Here is a 19,471-nt window from a genome sequence, read left to right on the forward strand (position 1 = left end):
TGCTCTTCAAATATTTACATTAACAGCTAAGCAGAAATACTTTCTGGTTGTGCACATCGGTTCGGATGAAAGGATTCCATCCTCTTTCGGTTTCGCCAGGTATGCGAGGATGCCTGGATGCAACACATGCAGACAATGGATTCATAACCACACACTTTTGCACCTTGTGGTGAGTGTCGAGATTAGGCATCCTTTTTGCCTCTCTCTCTCTCTCTTAGAAAATCTGTGAGGGTGAAGGATGCAATCATAATTTTGGTCCATCGTCTATAATGTAATATATGGGATTGACGGGCGTAGCATCTGCCGTGGCGACTGTGTTGCCACCTTGCCATTAACGCCGTGAAGCGTGACTCGTGAGAAGAAAGAAGGAGAAATGTTATTCAATAATTAACCCTTATATTGTGAAACACTCTGCATTCTTTTCAGGATCTCGGGATCCCTTTCGTCCATTGATCCTTCATCGAGAGTGCGACGACGACGGCGTTGATGATCCTTGTCATTCATCGTTGTACAACTCGAACGAACCAGCGAGAGAGCACAATAGAAAGGATTAGAAGCTAAGCTTCTTTTGCCTTACCCATTGACGACCGACTCAGACGCAGACTGACTGGGAGAAAAGAGGTGGATCAATGTTCCAATCAGACACGTGTTGTACCATCCCATATTGAGTCATCATAGATGAGCAGAGAGATAGAGAGACACGAATGTGGATAAAGGATTTTTTTTTTCGGCAGCAGGCTCGGTTCGGGGTCAAAGGATCAACAATTGGACTGTTTATCCTTTCTCCGGTTACCTTTTGTCGGATTTTGGAAAGAAGGGTCCTTTTGATGCAACACACGATGGATGATGGATTTTGCAACTGTTTGGCAAATAATAACTTGGCATCTGCCCGCATGCATATGTACATATATTTGCACCAAGCTGCCGGACCGGAGGATGAATCGACAATAATTTCGGACCCTCATCTCGCATATGAACACATGTGGGGGTGGATGCATATTTGGGTAATATTGAATGACGCTTCGGAAATTCAATAAATGGCAGCTGTTGCTCAATCGAACGGGTTAGAGCAAAGGGTTATAATGTAATTTACTGCGAGGATTTGCACATTGATCAATCCGAAATTCAACGGAAATTTGAACACAGCGCTGTCAACTGCCAAAGTCTGTCAATCTGTCCTCTAAGAGGTACCCATTACATTGTGACTCCTCACGTACAAGCACGCGTGTAAGGAGCCAACATTGTAGGAAAGGTCTCACAGTTCCAATCCAACGGAAATGGACATCCTCTTTTTCACGCTTGTCTCAATTAAATCCAAGTCAAGCTCATCAAAGACAAACCAGCAGCAGCCAGCTGGCACAAAAGGCCAACCAACCAGTTCCCATCGGTCGCAATGACAGATGAATCAATTATAGCTCGCTCATCCCTTTCTTCCGACCGAAATCCATTTTTTCCCCAGTATTTTCGTGTTGTCCTCCTGGTTCAAATCATCATTAAAAAACTGACCGTCAACTGCCATCACGCAATCTACTAGGCTACGACTACGAGGATGACGACGGGCAACTTTGTATAAGAGGAGCGAGGCGCTCTTTAACCGCGGCGGTGATGTGAAGCCCCGATGCAAATCAAGCGAAAAGCAATAAATTATGGTGACATTTCTTCCTGCTTGGCCATCAAAAGCAGCAGCAGCTACAAAAATAATGCGTTCAAACCCGGAGGGAAATCCGAGCAGATAATTCCCTCGCTTCGCGCATCGTGTTGCGTGTCTTTTTTTTTTTAGTTTCGCGTGAGGTGTCCTTTTTCTAATCCTTTCGGCTGCTCGTTCGCGCAAAAGACGACGGCCAAGAAGAGTACGCTAAATAAATAAATCACATCTCTCCCAGCAGAGAGAGAGAGGGTCCGGTTCATGATGAAGATGATGGTCATCTCGTTCTTGGAAGATTTTCGTGAGAAATGAAAATAGATAAATTTATTGACCCTATCATCTGTGCAAGGAATCGCCGCCGCTAGGATCCTGACTGACCGTTATACAGGCATCGGGCATAAATACCTACTCGTAGTTGTTTTCCTTCGCAACTCAACTGGAACTATTATTTAGCTAGGATTTCACTTCCTTCTTTTTTTTCGTTGATCACCATTAAGACAACTCGAATGAAGGGGATGATGCTGCGAAGCTTCCTCATTTCTCGCCCAAACGAACGAAAATTTGAATGCAAAAATCGTCGCTTCGGCAGCAAAATACCTAAAGAAGGGCCAGGAAGAAGGATAAGTGGGCAACGATTTTTGCCTCAAAAGCAACCGTCAGATAGGCGCAATAAAAGTTGTTTTGGAGAGAGAGAGAGAGAAAAAAAACAGGGAAACCAGTCCATCAAATCGAGCGATTAGATACGCTTTTCAAAAAAGACATTCTATGCGTGGAATTACCGGCGAGAGATAAACTCTTTGATGACGCGAATAAAAGAGTGCAATTTGGACGCGGAAGGTTCACCCGAAAAACAAGGAAGATTAGCTGTCGAATACCTAGGCACATAGACAAAGTTGTGTTGTTTGATTCAGGTTACCTAGAAGGGGTTGTAGGCTCTAATGTTGGATAAAGCATGGGACCATCGCTAATAATGTCCTGGTCTTCAATTGGTCCTAGAACAATGCGTTATCTGGGGACAATACCATTGGATATTTTTGGTTGCTAGTGAACATTTGTCCTTCGAGATTTTTGCATGGGCTCAATATTAGGGACAGTTTGGTCGACATTATGGACATCAACCCTATATGGAAAGAAGGCAGTGATTTTCATGGTCAATTGCAAGCGGAAACAGTCTTATACGGAAGGGTGAACGGAGTGTGATGTTGTAATCGGAAGATTCGAATGTGGAATATTTAAATGAATTACAATGTTTCCGGCGAGTGTGATCTTCTGAGAAACGTTCGAAATTGAGTTGGGTTAGGGTAGTATTGTAAAAAATTTGAACTGTTTAATTTCAGCGTGAACTTGTGAAGTTTGCTCTTCTTTATGCTATGTTCAGACTGAGCAGTTATAACATGTTATAAGGCTATCTTGATGACATTTTTCTTGTCAATAATTATTATAGCATGTCGTGCTAGCCAAATAGTTCTGGACTTATTGTAACAAATGAAACCATTTTTCATACGAACTTGCAAATTAAATAAACGTTGGGCTCAGTGGTGGCACGAGTCCTGGAGTTTAACATTTTTTCCTTAAAATTTGATACTTTTTGCGATAACCATTGTGACGACACACAAAAACAAACTGGCAAGCGGCAAAAATGTCATGACATTTCTAAACTGTTTTCTGCCAGCGACAGAACATTTTCGCACAAAGAAGCAGACAAGACCGGCGGTGCGCGCGACATAAATTTATGTCGTGTAGAATTTTGCTGATTTCTGGCTAATTACTGCATTTATTTGATGTTTATTGCATGGAATTAAAAGATAAGAATGAAGACTGACCACTCATAAGCATTGATGTTAAAATTATGCGTAAATAAGGGAGTTGGTAATTTACTGTCACACGCAAGCCTGCAGCTAAAATTTCATTACAATAAACTGTTTGGAAAAATCAGGCTGCGAGATTTTATTTATTCTCTATCTCCGCTGTTCGCTTGGAATGTAGTTATAAACGGTCGCCCGTGTGCTGGCTGTTTTGTTTCGCTCTGGACGATGGTTTTTCAAAAAATGTACTGTTGCCACCTCTGGTTGGGCTGGTTATCAAGTGTAAATTCTTCATTTTACTACATCTAGTACTTACATATTTTGTGAAGGGCAATGTGGAAAATAGTCATATTTGATTATGGTTTTCCAAAATACCGATTTTGCTCCTTATCATTCTCATAAAATTTAGGTCATTTTTTTGCTAACTCATACTGCACTGGTCTTTTGAAGTTTATATGGGAATTACTATGGGAGAAGTGAACTTTTTGTTCTCCTCAACCTAGCCTTTCGCCATAATAATTTACGGGCTTGCTATCTTTTAGAAATTTTTCTCAGCTACATCTTTGCCCCATCTTACTGTCGTTGTAAATCAATGGAGACGCATAGGAGTATTGAGCGAAAACCCAAAAAATACGGGTCTGTTTTCTGCGATAAGGAACAAAACTACCAATTTTCACGAAATTCTGAGAACCACTACACCGTTTTGTTATGGCAAGCTTACCCGTAAATCATTATGGCGAAAGGTTATGATGAGGAGAACAAAAAGTTCGCTTTTCCCATAGTAATTCCCATATAAAGTTCAAATGGTCAGTGTAAGTTCGCAACGAAATGACCTCATATCTTGAAAGAATTATCAGGACCTGATTTAGAATCGATTGACCTTGGTGGATCAAAATCGGTATTTTGAACCACTTTAATGGGGACGCCTATATAAACAATCAATACGAAATGAAAGATTTTAAATTAGCGCTTTACTCACTTCAGAAAGTACTGCATCACCTCAGATAAGTTTGGAGTCACTTCGGATAGAACTGAACCACTTAAGAAAAGTGAACTTACTACTTTCCGAAGTGATCGAAAACTTTTCTGACGTGATTCCAAGTGTAGTGAGAGTCGGATGCATTTTTGAACATGAGGAGTCGGAGTCGAAGAAAAAGTACTGACTCCGACTGTTATGAAAAATAATTTTAAACTAGCCGTCCCAAAATTTGGCCCACGTGTATTTTTTTTTTGACACATGAAAAAATCGATTGGATTTGAGAGCCTATTATGAAAACTATCATGAACCGTAGCTGCCTTAACTGTTGTTTTCGATCTAAACAGTTCTTCACTGCAACTTAATGGTTAAGAAGTTTGTATTCTTTAATTTTCTAAAGTTTCAAATAATGCAGACCTATAGTTTTTAAGTTTGGCATTTCAATAAAACTTGGTGAGCTATTTTGATAAAACAAAATTTATAAATCTGAATCACAGTTGTGGCCAATGTTTTTGCTCACGAAAACTGTACGCATTTGCAATTCAATTGTTTAAAAATTGTCATTAGTTTCTCTTGAAATCGCACCAATTTGTTTGAAAAAATATGATAATTTCATTGAAAATGAGCTAATTTCGTTTAAATGTCTTGCCATTTTTGTTGGAATATATGATTGGTTTGGAAGTAATGACCGTTTTCGTAGAAAGTTGTAGCCAGTACAAATGTTATAATTTTTGTATGAAAATTACCCTTTTTCATTCGAAGCAGTTTAATTTTCTTTGCAAAAATTTTTAACCGATTTAATTAGAAGTGGTGACTGATTAAGTTAATTAATGATATTAGTTTATTGAAAAAAAAAACAATATCGCTTGAACTGTTGCAGGTTTTTGTAAGGAGTTTCAAAATTTCTTTTAAATTTAAAATTGTATTAAAATGTATGACTACTCTCGTTTGGAAATAAAAGCATTTTGTTAAAAGTTGTGTAGAATTTTTGAAAGCATTAGTCTTGTAATTTTTCAACATATTCGTAGGATTATTATACAATTTATGTATTTCAATTTATTTTCATACTGGAGGAATATTTTAATACCGTGGATAGGATTGGGCGATCTTGAGGCAAGAATCGATCTTAGTGAATCGATTAATTTTTGTGATAATTATCATTTTGAATCGATGTTTTGAATCGATGTTTGGAATTGATTCATTTCTCAAAACGGCTCAAAAATGTTTCAAACATAACGGATCATAGGAAAGTTGGTGCTGATTAACGCCAAGTTCAGTCTAAAGTTGATATTACGTTACATAAGCTATCTGTTATGACATTTCACTTATAATAGTCATTTAGTGTGATTATTGATATCATTTTGAAATAAATTGTGTAGTACGTACGCAGTAAAAGTTGTAATTGTAACATACATATCTACATGATGAGAATATAGTAAATGGCTATTTTGATTTCATTTGACATGTGGAAGTTTTTGCTCAGGATACTTGATTAGGTGAGTGATTTAACAGGTTATAATTTTCGTTTTATTGGTATTAAATTAACGATTTAAAAAAACGAAAGATTAACATATGAAACAAAACGATTAGATGGTCGGAGTGCAAAAGCAGGTAAGTACGGAAAGTACTCAATTCAGATATACCAAAACTCATGCGAGAGGGATCTCAAAAAAGCTAATTGAGCCATGCATTTTGCATTGAGCTGAAATCGATTCTGTGTGGTTTCACCAGTTGTAGAGAAAAGCCTCTCTGACGGAACACTTGTTACCATTCTTGATAAATAGTCTCGGGCAATGGGGTATACATGGGGATATTCACAGCGGATTTTCACCCATGCTTGAAAAGGATCGACAGAACGTGGGAAAACAGGCTGATGCAAGAAATTTTGTAATTCTTCCGATCACTGTAATCCAGTTCTGACATAGCAGAAGACCGATGAACTTGAAATATGTCACAAGAAGTTAATGTTTGTATGTATGTAGATTAATAACTTTCTTGAAATGGTCAATGAATATTAATAATAAATATTAAATTTGATCGTGTTTGAAATCGATACAAAAAATCTATTAATTGAACCAAAAGAATCGATCTTTTGTGTTTCGATCCAAGATAGCCCATTGCTTACCATGGACCCCCGGTAATGTGATCGTTTTCAATCTGGACACTCTTTAATTTGAACCCCGTAAATCTGCACGGCGTGCAAACTAAAAATTGCTCAAACGTCATTTAGCATATGGAATGGAGGAAAGCGAAATGGAACTATAAGGCTGTCATAAACATGCTGATAGGGTTGCTAGAAGTGCAAATTAAAAATGAACCCCGTTAATGCCCTCACCATAGCCATCAATCACTATCATTGATTTCTCCTCTGAATCACATAACAATTCTACGTTCCGTTTCGCATCGTTCAATTACGGTTTACTCTATTCCATGTGCTAAATGACGTTTGAGCAATTTTTAGTTTGCACGGCGTGCAGATGAGCGGGGTTCAAAGTAAAGTAAGGTTCAGATTAATAACGGTCCACGGTAGTTCCTTAATAATTATGGGGTAAATTTCTAGTGTAATCTATAGAAAATTACAAAGGAATTCCGAAAAGACAAGGGACTCGAATAAGTTTTCAATTCCATAGAAGTTCTGAGAATAATTTCCGCAGATGATATCAAGGGCATTCGTAGGAGAATTTGTAGAGAATTCTGAGGGGAGTTCCAAGGGAATTATCTGAATAATTAAGAGGATAACTCCAAGATAATTCTGAGTAGATATTCTCACACGGAACGGAAATGATACGTAAAAACCACTGATTTTCATATAAAATTATATGAAACGTATCTTGTGGCTACTGTTCCCCGAAATATGTGTCTTAAATGATGATCATATGAAAATCATTGACACATAACTTTCATTGGATTTTTCAAAGCGATATCTTCATTGGACATCCAATGAAATTTAAAGGATTTCACCAATGGCAATTACGCGATGTTTTGCTTCAGTGTACTTGACATGCACAGTTTGGCACATAATTTGCTCATTTGTTAAGGTGATTCCAGGGGCCTGGTTGGTGGCCATGTTTTTGAAGCTTTCATCTGCTCTTGTCTTTCTGCTTAAAACACTATTTTGCGTCTCTTTCCTTCATGTAAACGTCAGGCGGGCCGTATTTAAATAAGGCCCGTGATCTTGCCTACTGTCAAACGTATAGGATTGATATGGGGTTGCCAGTCCCCTGGGTGATTCCTTGCAGCGTCCTTTTACGCATTACACTTGGCAAATTCACAAGTCAAAATATTGAGGTACTAAAACGCAAAATATTGAGGTAATACACGCTGAACCGAATGTCTGGAATTTACAGATGTATAAATCTGGTAAATCTCGAGATTTATTATATTAAGTGTGATAAGAAAAAGGACTCTACAAGGAAACACCTTTCTATCTGTTGATGGCGCTGGGTTTCATTAGAAAGGAAATTGGGTTATTTAACTTCGAGAAACAGATGACTAATTTGTTAACATTGATTTTCTACACTTAATTTTGTGTGACTACTTTTTGCTCGATCCACCTTTTATTGTAACCTCAAACTAAGCAAGCACTTAGTTTCTATTAAAAAGACTATACATTTATTTGGACATTTGCAACGATCGCAGACACTCACCATCGCAAACAAGCTTTTGAAACTGTAAAAAGTGAGGTTAATTGTATGCAAATATACAATATTAACACTCCGAACACGATACCTCCGGTAAGATGTGTAACGACAAACTTGCTATGTTTTATAAACCATAGCTCAGTGCATAGCTAGGGGCCTCATAGCCTAGTCAGTAAAGGCATGGTGTTATCAAGCCGAAGGCAGCTGGTTCGATTCCCGGTCCGGTTGAGGGAATTTTTCGGGTTGGAAATTTTCTCGACTTCCCTGGGCATAGAATATCATTGTGCTTGCCACACAATATTCAAATTCATGCATTGGTATTGGCATCGAAAGCTCTTAATCAATAACTTTGGAAGTGCATTTAGAACACTAAGTTGAGAGCACGTAATAAGCTAATAATGCACTAGGCAATAAGCTTGAAATGCGAATAAGAAGAAGAAGCTCAATGATTTATGGACGAATTTCAAATCTATGATTTTTCAAACATTGCCAATTTGCCGTTACATATTTTACCGGAGGCATCATGTTCGGAGTGTTAACAATCAGTGTTGGGAGAATATCAAAATATAAAATCTCACCAATGCCCAAGATCACGCTTGATTTTCATAGACAAAAATCAACAAGCAAACAACTGCGGTCGATTTTGCAAGCTGTGATATCGCAGCTCGGAATATCAAACTAACAAAACTCACCAGCTGCATATCTCAACAAACTGTGGTGAGATTGAGTATAATGATTTTTGCTTTACACCCGAACACAACCGAAACTTTCATAACGGCTGGTAGCAGTCACTTCGTGTTTGCCATCGGTGAAGAGTGAAAAGAGATAGCAAACTATACTTTCTCTTTCTAAGAAAACGATGTGCAACGGAATTATTTTTGTGTCTAGTCAACTATCCGCTTGATTTTTGCACGTTGTGAATAGTCTCGCAATATCAAAGGAGCTTGTAAAATCATTATCAAGCATGATATTTTGTTCCAATATCACGCGTGATATTGAGACCGTATGAGTGCGGAAAAATATAATTTGGTTGATGATTTTACCAACACTGCCTACACATTTGTGCGTTTATTTGCTTCGATGATTTTAGCACGATCGGAGAAGGTGATTCTGATGCAAGAACATGGTTTCTGGAACACGATGATTTAACAACGTATTCCAGTGTTAGGTAACGATCTCGAAGCACGGGAAGAAAGTACTATCTGAAGTGCGATTCGATGATGGAGGAGATTCCGGAGGCCATCATATTCAAAGCTATGGGCACTGATTCGAATAAGGAGATTATGAAAGTGATAAGTATCGATACGATAAACTTTCTTTGCAGGTAAAAGCAACCTACATCTCAACAACCTACAACCTACATACTAAATGATGATCAGGGTGAACTCACAGAGTTTTGGAGGACGTGGAAGGTACGGTGCTGCCAAGTCTGTGAAAAAATGCTGTGTCTATCGGACCTTGGATAATCTTGAACTTGAAGCTTTCGGTTTGGCGAAGAACTTTGGATTTGGATGGCCTATATCAATAACGTACAACCTTCTCCTACAAACTTTTCATCCACAACTTGGCGACAAATTCAGTATTCAGTATTCAGTATTATAATTTTCCATTCAACGATTGCGGAATGTAGCCGGATATAATCATGATCTCGAACAGTTTCTTCACTTGTGATAGTCGATAAAGCACTTGAACTTCCATTTAGTAAAGCTGGAGTTTTAGATGGTACATCCCAATATGAAACCGCCTTCGTTGGATCCAAGTGCCATGATCTGCAGGATTGTTGAATAGTTGAAGATTTTTAGAATGATACTTGATCATTAGACTGATGCAAACATTGACTTTTTCGCTCCACAGTGCTTAAATGGTTTCAAATCGGGTCCTGATTAGCCTCCCAAAGTTACAACTCATTTGGTTAGAAACAGACTTCGCACAAGCCATTTGAAGTTTACATGTAAATTACTATGGGAAATCTTAACTTTTTGTTCATTGCCTTCTAGTCTTTTTTCATATTGAGCTGCGAAACAGTTTGATAGCCATTCTTATAGGAAATTTTTTCAGCTGAAGATTGTTTCTTTGTAAAACGAGACAGGAAAAAGTTATTAATTATTTAAGAGATTGATAAACTTATGACATGATCAAGCAGCTGCTCTGTAGGCAACACTGTATTTTGCAGTGTGACATAGTAGCCATTATTTTTGTGTCCTATCAACGCCCCAGAAACACCAATGTTGCCTGCTGATCAGTTGATTGAGCATGATCATAAGACATCAGCGCATTGAACCATTGATAACTTTCGATCCTTGCATTTAATGAAAAAATGGTCTTAAGCAAAGTTGTAGCTGGGAAAATTTCCTACAAATACAGTTGAAAGTTTTTGAAGCAAACCGATATGGTGAATTATTAGATAGACATGAACAAAAATCTTGGTTTTCCCATAGTAATTCCCATACAAACTTCAAATGGTTTGTGCCATCTCAGTTTCTCACCAAATGGGTTCAAATTTTGAGAGGTTAGTCAAGATCAGATTTGGAATCGTTTAAGTATTGTGGAGCGAAAATTTCAAATTTTGCATCACTCTATTGATCATCCTGAAGTATTGAAAAAATATCCTAAGAAGTTTTTGGAGATATGTGATCACCTAAAGGTCTTTGTCACGTGGTGTCATAAGAGAATATCCGAGAGAGGCAATTCTAATTGTTGGATACCTTCAGAAAGGTACCTGATGGTCTTTGTAATTACTGCTGAGCAACCTGGTATCATAAGAGAATATCTGATTTGAATTATTGGACAGTAGATGATCCTCAGAATCATTGATCAACCAGAAGTATGGAAAAAATATCCAGAAAATTTTTTGGAGATCTCTGATGAACTGAAGACCTCTGGAAAATTTAGGAGTAATTAAAGAGGCAATATTTGACAGTTTTTTCTTCAGAATAGTGGCTGATCAACTAGATGTCCTCAAAATAATACCTGAGCAACCTGAAGACTTGAAAAAATATCCTGAGTACTTTATGGAGATATCTGATTACCGGAGGGATTATGAAATAGTTTCTGAGTCGCTTGGATGAGAAAACCTATAATTTTATGGAGATAGCTGATCACCTGATGCAGGTCTTTGTAAACATTTCTGAGCAACCTGGTATCGTGGGTGAATGACTGAGAGATGTGATTTAAATTCGTGGACAGTTGAAGACCTTCAGAATAATACTTGATCAACCTGAAGACTTGAAAAAAATATCATGAGAAGTTTTTGGAGGCCTCTGATCACCTGAAGGTTTTTGGAATATTTTCTGAGTCACATGGTATCATAAGAGAATATCTGGGAGATGTGATTGTTGGACAGTTTGAGATATTCATGAACATATAATGCAGAATAGTACCTGATCAACCTGAAGTATTTAAAAAGTATCCAGAGGAATTTATGGAAATCTTAAAATACATGATGGTCTTTGAAATAATTTCTGAGATGCCTGGTATCATATGAGACAATATCAGAGAGGTGTGCTTTGGATTGTTGAATAGTTGTATATTTTCAGAATGATACCTGATAATCCTGAAGTCTTGAAAAAGTTACCTGAGGTTATCATGAGGATATCTGTGCACCTGATGGTCTTCGGCATAATTTATGAGCAACCTTGTATCATGAAAGAACAACTAATAAACGAATTGTTGGATAGTTGAAGATCTTTAGAATAATATCTGACCAACCAGAAATAGTGAAAACATATCAAAAGGACTTCATGTTGATCTTAGAACATCTGTTTGAAGTAAAAGACGCAAGCACTTTCATGAAATTCTGTGAATATCCATTCATTTCCATGAAGTTCTATAATATACTATGCAATTCCCAGAACTTATATTATGTTCTCCGATCTTTTATGAAATACTTCTCTTCTATGAAATACTCTCTATGAAATAACCTGAACTTTAAATCGCTGAAACTTTTGAAAACACAAGCTGTTCTCAATGAAGTTCTCAATTTTTTATCGAGCTCTTCGTATTTTTATTAAGTTTTCCGACCTACTATGAAATATCCCCAGACTTCTCAGAAGTTCCCAAAAAATTTCCAAAATTCCCAAATTTTTATTAATCTACTATGAAGTTCTCTGAACATTTACGAGAAACATCTATAAATACACCCAAAGAAATTTCAAACAGAATTCCATTCGTGTTTCAAACCCACTCAGAAATAAAACAGAATATTCGAACAGCTGCAAATCTGGTGCCAAATAGTGCTCGAATAGTGAAACTGCAACTCAGCATTGCAAAGGGTGCGTTTCTGTTCTAATTTTAAATTGATCCAGTCCATATAAAACACAACAGCATTGCGGACGGCCTAAGGCTGAGCTATATTGTTAATACAGTATATTTGGTGTATTGATGTACCCACCGGCACCGAGGGGTGCTTGTATGGAATTTATGTTGCATTGGATTGTAATTCTAAGTTTTACATTTTAGATATCTTTGGTCATCTTTATCGACGGTCCAACTGGCTTATTTGATCCTAACTTAAGGAACAGATCCAAACCGAGCCGGTGTTCTAAATTTTGTTTTATATTAGTTCTAAAATGTATTTTGTGAAACCCGCATAATTCTTGGTCTAATTTCAACTGATTTTAAGCCAGGCAAACCACTTTGATAGCTGCAAGAAGTGACACGAGTGACGCACAAGTTTTTTTTAGGTTTTGTTTTGCTCTCGGTATTGGAGTCGTTCCTCCAAAATTGAAAAGCTATTGGCAGATCACGGTCGAGAAAAACAACAATTGCCCACAGTGCAGATTCCGGCTACGAAAACGGTTCCACTGGAAGCTATTGGGAACTGATTACTGTTACATTGGATGTATTTCTGCACGGTATCGAGTCAGAATAGAATATTAGTAGTAGCAGCAGCAGCAGCTGGTTACTGCGATCGAAGGATTTCACTTCACACTTCAAGTCACTCAAACGACGCTGAGGTATGACAACCAGTGGAAGAAAATTCTTCTCCGGATGATAGTTGAGCAGTTTCTCCGACTGGCTTACTACGACACATTTCCAGTGAAATTCGCGTTATCTCCAATCAACCACGAGGTTGATCGATAGGGTAGGATGGTTCAAAACACACCCCTGGGGAAAAATGGCCCTACGCTGTTTTTCATAGTTTTCCGATTGTAAATTCGTGAATTTAACAATCAGCATTGCTAGTTCAGTGCTTGAACTAACATTCTGGCACATGATATTTCCAGAATTAGTAATGGGAAAGCAACGAAAAACTGCACGGGGCCATTTTACCCCAGGGGTGCATTATGGGCTGTTCTCCCCTACCTGGCTAACGATAGCAAATCGAAGGTGAAAAGCAATGAGCTGGATTACCGAGGTGAAGCAATCACTCACACAACCACTGTACGATACAGGCAAGTACACGCAAGTAGTGACGTCACTACTTGCGTTTACGTTGATTTTTTGGTTTACTAATACAACCCTATTTCACGATCTGCTACACCTCTATCTGTACCTCATTGGGTGAAAAGGACAAGCGTCTGATGACGGTCAAACAAGCCCAGAAGTATTTGTTTTGTTTAACGTTTGAAATAGAACGGGTGCTTACGCACACAGTTTGATCTATTTTGGCTTGATCTATTTCATTAGCTAAAGCTCTTTAGTAAAAGTATGGACGACTGTAAACGCAAAACTGAAAAAAAAGTTGTTCTAATCGAGCAAAGTACGGTTCCATTGGAACAACTTTTGACAGACGGCCATACTTTTACTTAGAGGACTTTAATTTGAGCTGGTTTAAATGTGGCAAAATTTGAATCTATATCAGACCACCCCCCTTAAGGTATATCTTTTTATAGATTAATGCTCGAGTAAATAGTCAAATCATAACCAATCGCTTTGAACGTTAATTTATCGAAACTGATAGCTTGTCCACGTGATCTAATACCACCATCAGGCAGGTGGAATTTCCCCCTTTTACGTAGATTTTACTATTTACACGAGGATAGTTTTGCTGGAAGGAGATCAGTGGCCTACCGATAATTACTTGTGACAGCACTCACCTCAAGAGAGTGAGCCGCCCACGCATGCATATGGGCTGGCGAAAAGTATTATTGAGAATGTATGACTAGAATCAGTGTTCGGAAAAACTTATGTGTTGCCTTGTAAAATTCAACAGCGCAAAAATCAAGGATGAGTTTTCAAGCTCAAAAAAGTATTGCTTTATATTTTGAAGCTATTCATTGTTATAACTATTGTTTTGACATCAGGACATGGGAAACAACACACTTAGAAAAATTCATGTAAATTTAGGTGCTCTGAGAGTGACTTATACGAGCGTCAATTTTGACATAAAGTTGAGTCATAACGGACGCGAAACATAGCTCAATCAAATGTACTTTTCGTAGACGAACTATTCAATCTCGGAGCCCTTTCTGTCAAAGATGGATTCCGTCACGTGTAAAATTTGTTATTTCTAAGTGTGTAACATTATCCATAAGAATGTTATTGATTGACGTTCAAGCACTTTCTCTGAGTTTTATTTTTTTTTTTTTCCTTTGGCTTGTTTTTTCCGTCGATCTTGTTTTCCGTGCTGAGCACCAATGCTACCGACGTGCCAGGAAGGCAGCTCCCACACCTGGACCCTACCCTATCGACCCATCAACTCATGAACCGGGGACCAACGGCTTTACTTCCCTTCCGAAGGAAGGCGTGATCAGAGATGCTATGCCTCAGAACATCCCGGCGGTGCCGACTGGGATTTAACCCAGGCCTGCTGGGGTGAGAGGTAATCTTGTCTGAGTTTTAAGCTAGAATGATTTTTCGACGTTGTGTGTATGAATATGCATGAGAATCTCAAGCATGAGTTTTGTTTGTCGTATTCGCGCGCGAGTTTATTCTCTTAGAGCGATTTTCCGAACAGTGGGCTACATTAACTAAAAAATTAAAATATGAACAACTATCCTTTTTTGATAATTGATTTCTTTAGGAGGCGTTGAGCTAAGTAATCATATTGTCGAGCAGTTTTGGGACGACCTTCTACCAGTGATTTTACGGAAATGAAACAATCAATTCCAGATTTTAAATAAGACCTTATTTTCTCGAGGTTGTAGAGGAAAAAATGTTAAAATATTGTTCCACGTTAAAGTTCGAGTGGTAGGAAACGTCATTTTAAACTGCTCGAATGATGTGATCCATTGCATATTCGTTATCTGCATTACAGATAGAACCGAGATCAAAAATTTCATCAATTTTGGGGCACTGGAACTATTTTTAATAAGTACGATTACATCCGCAGAAATGAATAGAAGTTGAAAAACAGCGAAGGGCGACTGTACTCTAGTCAAACGCATACTCCTTTACCTAACTCATACGTTAATGGATGAGGGGACTTGAAGAATGTCTTCAAATCTACAAGAAAAAGAGTTTATCCAGCACTGGCGGGCGACATTGTGACAATTTAAAATTGATTGCATTTTTTTTTTTCAATAAAAAAAGAGTTTTAAAGAGAAAATCAAGCTTACAGCTAAAATTGTTTACTTCAAATAATTCTCAACAGCTCCCAACGCACAGGTTGAGCCGTAATTTCGTGCCTTATTCCACCTCTGATTTGCAAGCGGGTCCACAATCTTCAACTCTCATCTCGTCTCCGATCTTCCTGTTCCCATTCAAATCGAGAAAAGCTATCCCAAATGTCCACAAACGCTCACACAGACAATCATAAGAACTACCACTGCTGCCTGAAGTTGCTGCTACTAGTGAGCCGGTGAGCGGTGGACAACAAGGATGATACGCTCCGTCAAACCCTTTTATTTTTATTTCCTCATATAAAAATAAATAAATTCAACAACCGCTCACACTCTCCTTCCGTTTCTGCTTTATCCAAGAATCAAAGAGGTCCTATTCAAATTCCGCTCGTTTCGTTCCTCACTCACCCTCTTTTGCGTTGACCGCTCATTATCTTGTTCCGCGTTTCTGTATCTCCCGTACAATGAAAAGCGTTCCTCTAGGTAGTTGAAATCATTACGTAAGGACATTCCTTTTGTTCAACGACGACGTTCATGACGACGATGGCGTCGGCTTCCTAATGTTTTCACCGCGAGATCTATCTGAATACCAAAGAGAGGACCTGCTCGACTCGCTTCGCGCTGGGATTAAACCACATTGCTTCCCTACGCGCTACGGCGCGTATCCAGGTTCGGATCAGAAGGGCAGCGGAGGGAACGGTGGGACGGGATTTATAATTACAACTCGTCGCATGTAATAATTCCGCATAATAAACAACCTCTGTCCGTCGTCCGTCTTCATCGTCGTGCTCACCGTACCGCGGGGAAGCCAGGAAGGACGAAGGAAAAGTGTCATCCTTTGGCTTCGTAAAAAAGTGAGAAGAAGGGCTGGAAGAAAGTTTGCAGCTTGTTTTTATTTTTATTGTCCTGAACCACTGCGTGGAATCTCTCTTTCTCGCCCCGGTAGAAACTAGTCGGGTATTGTTCCGGAGGAATGGTGCGTGAAACTTGACGGACGAACGAGAGGTCCTTGGGATTATTGAGAAGTGCACGCGTGAACCGAACAGAATATCTACATTTAGGGGTGAAATAGGATCACTGGAGCGGACGCAGGAAACTCGCCGGAGAAAGGGGTGATGAGTTATGGGACTATTGGTCAGCAGAGCCGCGTCGATTGTTTGGTTGGTTGGTCAGTTTTGGAATTGGGATTAACTGTGGGACATGGGGTGCAATCATATTCCGTTGTTGACGAGTCTATCTTCCGTACAGCGTGGAAGGAAGCATCAATCATCGCACGGGGCTATCTTTCGTTTGACAGTTGCCCGAGGAGGGGCAGCTCAATTATTCATAATCCTTAAATTTGCCTCTAAATAAACAGAACTGCGTTGCGTATTGTTATTGGATGGAAACGATGGGAAACCAAAGTGCGTCGTTTGGATGGAAAACGGAACGGAACGGAAACTCAAGAAGCGATGTGTAACGGATGGGTGCGAGCGGAATTGATGGTGGGGTGTTGGTGAAGTAGTTCTCGCCATTGCGGTGGCCACTTCTTGGTTCAAACTAACCTGTGCTGGACGTACTGTAGCCCCGACTGTGATAGGGCGCCTGAGATATGTGCGTTCCGCTAAGCAGTCCATGCAGGAGAGGCCTGTGCTGTTGAGACGATTGGCTGAGACTACTGGCGAGCAGGCTGCTGGACGTTTGCGGATGATGACTGCTACCGTGATGATGGAGGTGATGGGACTGTGACGATGATCGTTGCTGAGGTGGCGGGCTTGGCGTCTGAGACGGTAATGGTATCTCGGTGTCCACTGTAACGATAGGAAAAAAAAAAGAACCTTATTATAGGAGAGCAGTCCAGTCAGTCTAGACATTCGAAGAACCGATTCGGTTTTATAGACTACGACTACACAATTGCAGCGTGGTGAACCGGACACGCCCCCTTGATTTATTCGAACGAGTCTTTGCCGGAACAGTGAAAATCCCCCTCCGCAATCTTCGCACTCGTTCCGACATTCTCATTCTGCCATTATCGTTATCATCAAATTTTATCATCGCTGCTGCATCCGTCATATTGCTGCGACGACACACACTTTGGCGCAAAGGAACTCAGGAGACGAATACGACGACGACGACGACGACGACAGTCAGACAGACAGACAGACTGTTCGCTAGTCTGAGGACTAGGACGGAGAAAGCGCACCCCTCACTCTCACTTTATTTGCCATCACATTATTTAGTAATAAAAGCGAACAAGTTCGTGACTTTTTGAGAGCTTTCGCTTTGACTGGTTGGTTGGTTGGTTGGTCTGGGACACGCGATCTGCAAAAGTCAATGCAGGCACGGTGGGGGTGCAGGTCGTTCTAGGGTTCGCTCTCGGCAGGAAGCAGCCCTGGTTCTGTCGCGTAATCATTGCAGACGACCGGAGAGTGCGACCCAAAACGACTTGGGGAAGAAGCAGAAGAAGAAGAAGGGAAACGATGGGTAATAAAGGAAAATATGAAGCGAAAATAAAATGCTCCGGCAAGGAAGGAAATGACCTCCGCTTATTTTTCCGACCGACGACGACGACGAGGACAAGGATGATGGGAATAAAGTATGCTGGGACACAAAGGGAGTTTGAGGTTTCCTTTACCAGCCGCCGACTCGTTTGATAAAGTAACGAGGATTCATCTGGTCGAACGATGGAAATTGGTTTGCAATTAGTGGGATAATTGAGGATCGTTTTACTCGTTGGTATGGAAATTAAGCAGGGCTTAGTAATTTGTTTGAGGGGCAGGATTTTGGCGTGCGGAGTGTGAAGTTGGTGCTCATTGCTTGGAATCAATTTTTGGCGAAATTTACGCTTAATTGGATTGCGTCTCGTCTCCGTTGGTCCAGGTCAGGGATAATGGGTCGGTTTTGTTGCATGGCTGTAATTGAAATTGTGTTCATTATTCTCACTTATTTCAGCTCAACAGGTAGCTTGCGTCGATGAGTTCGGAAAATGTAACATTCCTCGCGTCACATTTGCAAAGGGCCTATCCTCGCTGATCGATTCTCTTCATCGCCTTTCTCTTTGGTTTACCACGGCAACATAAACGAATTTCTCTCTAAGCTCGCAGCACAGCATAATACGACAGAAGATGATGTTAGCTTGCGCCTGAAACAACATACTCAATGGGAAATTCATTTGCAGTCGGATTATTCGCGAAAGAGAAAATCGATGAAGGGAATCGATCAACAATGATAGGCCCGTTTCTCGTGTTGCGCGAGGTTTATCCAACTTTGACCGGTGCTAGTTTGATTCTAAGAGGAAGAGGAGACAAGTGGCTTTTTACTCTTTTATCTATTGGCGTTGACGGCACCGTTGAAAAATCGTCTCTTCTAGCAAAAAATGACAGTATCTTTGGGAATTTTTGGTGGAGTAAAAAGATAGTACAAAAGCCGCCATGTTTCACGCACAGTCTGGCGTTTGCTTACGCGATTTTCCATAGGATTAAAGAGCTACAGAGTCGCCGTCAACACCAATATCTATCTCGATCTCTATCTTACGCACTTCAAATCGGCCAATCATGAGCTGGTTCGCGTTTGGCAGAAAGGTGGTTCGTTTTCGCCCCCGTACTGTCTCCTTTTCCTCTTAGGTTTGATTCTAAAATTGAATGATCTTCATTTAGAGTGCAGCACTTCATTATCGATATCTAGAGTAACATTTGAAATGGGCCTATGTCCAAAACGTAAACAAATTGGGTTTTGATACCATTCTTTAGCACTGCTTGATAGCTACTAATCGTGTAGGAAAGTTCCGCATAATCGAGAAAAATCATTAAAAATAACTCGATTTTCGAAATGGCCGATCAACGAAATTTTTCGATTCATTAATAGGCCCGCACGCTAAAACGGCCAACCATTCATTTATTTCATTTCATTCATAAGCCTAGTGA

The 19,471-nt window shown here is 39.6% G+C and overlaps 1 protein-coding gene across 2 annotated transcripts in view; it reads right to left on the reverse strand.

The window, feature by feature from the left end:
* Eip74EF (Ecdysone-induced protein E74) overlaps positions 1-19,471 on the reverse strand; it is a 76,129-nt gene that overhangs the window by 33,336 nt on the left and 23,322 nt on the right. For both annotated transcript variants that reach the window (XM_065223752.1, XM_065223751.1), the window contains exon 2: positions 17,114-17,359. In XM_065223752.1, the coding sequence (XP_065079824.1) occupies positions 17,114-17,359 (246 nt within the window). The remainder of the gene's footprint in view (positions 1-17,113; positions 17,360-19,471) is intronic.

The sequence above is a fragment of the Ochlerotatus camptorhynchus genome, unplaced genomic scaffold (assembly GCF_037179485.1).
Source record: "Ochlerotatus camptorhynchus isolate MF236.1 unplaced genomic scaffold, CSIRO-AGI_Acam_v1.1 ptg000196l, whole genome shotgun sequence".
Lineage (NCBI taxonomy): Eukaryota > Metazoa > Arthropoda > Insecta > Diptera > Culicidae > Ochlerotatus > Ochlerotatus camptorhynchus.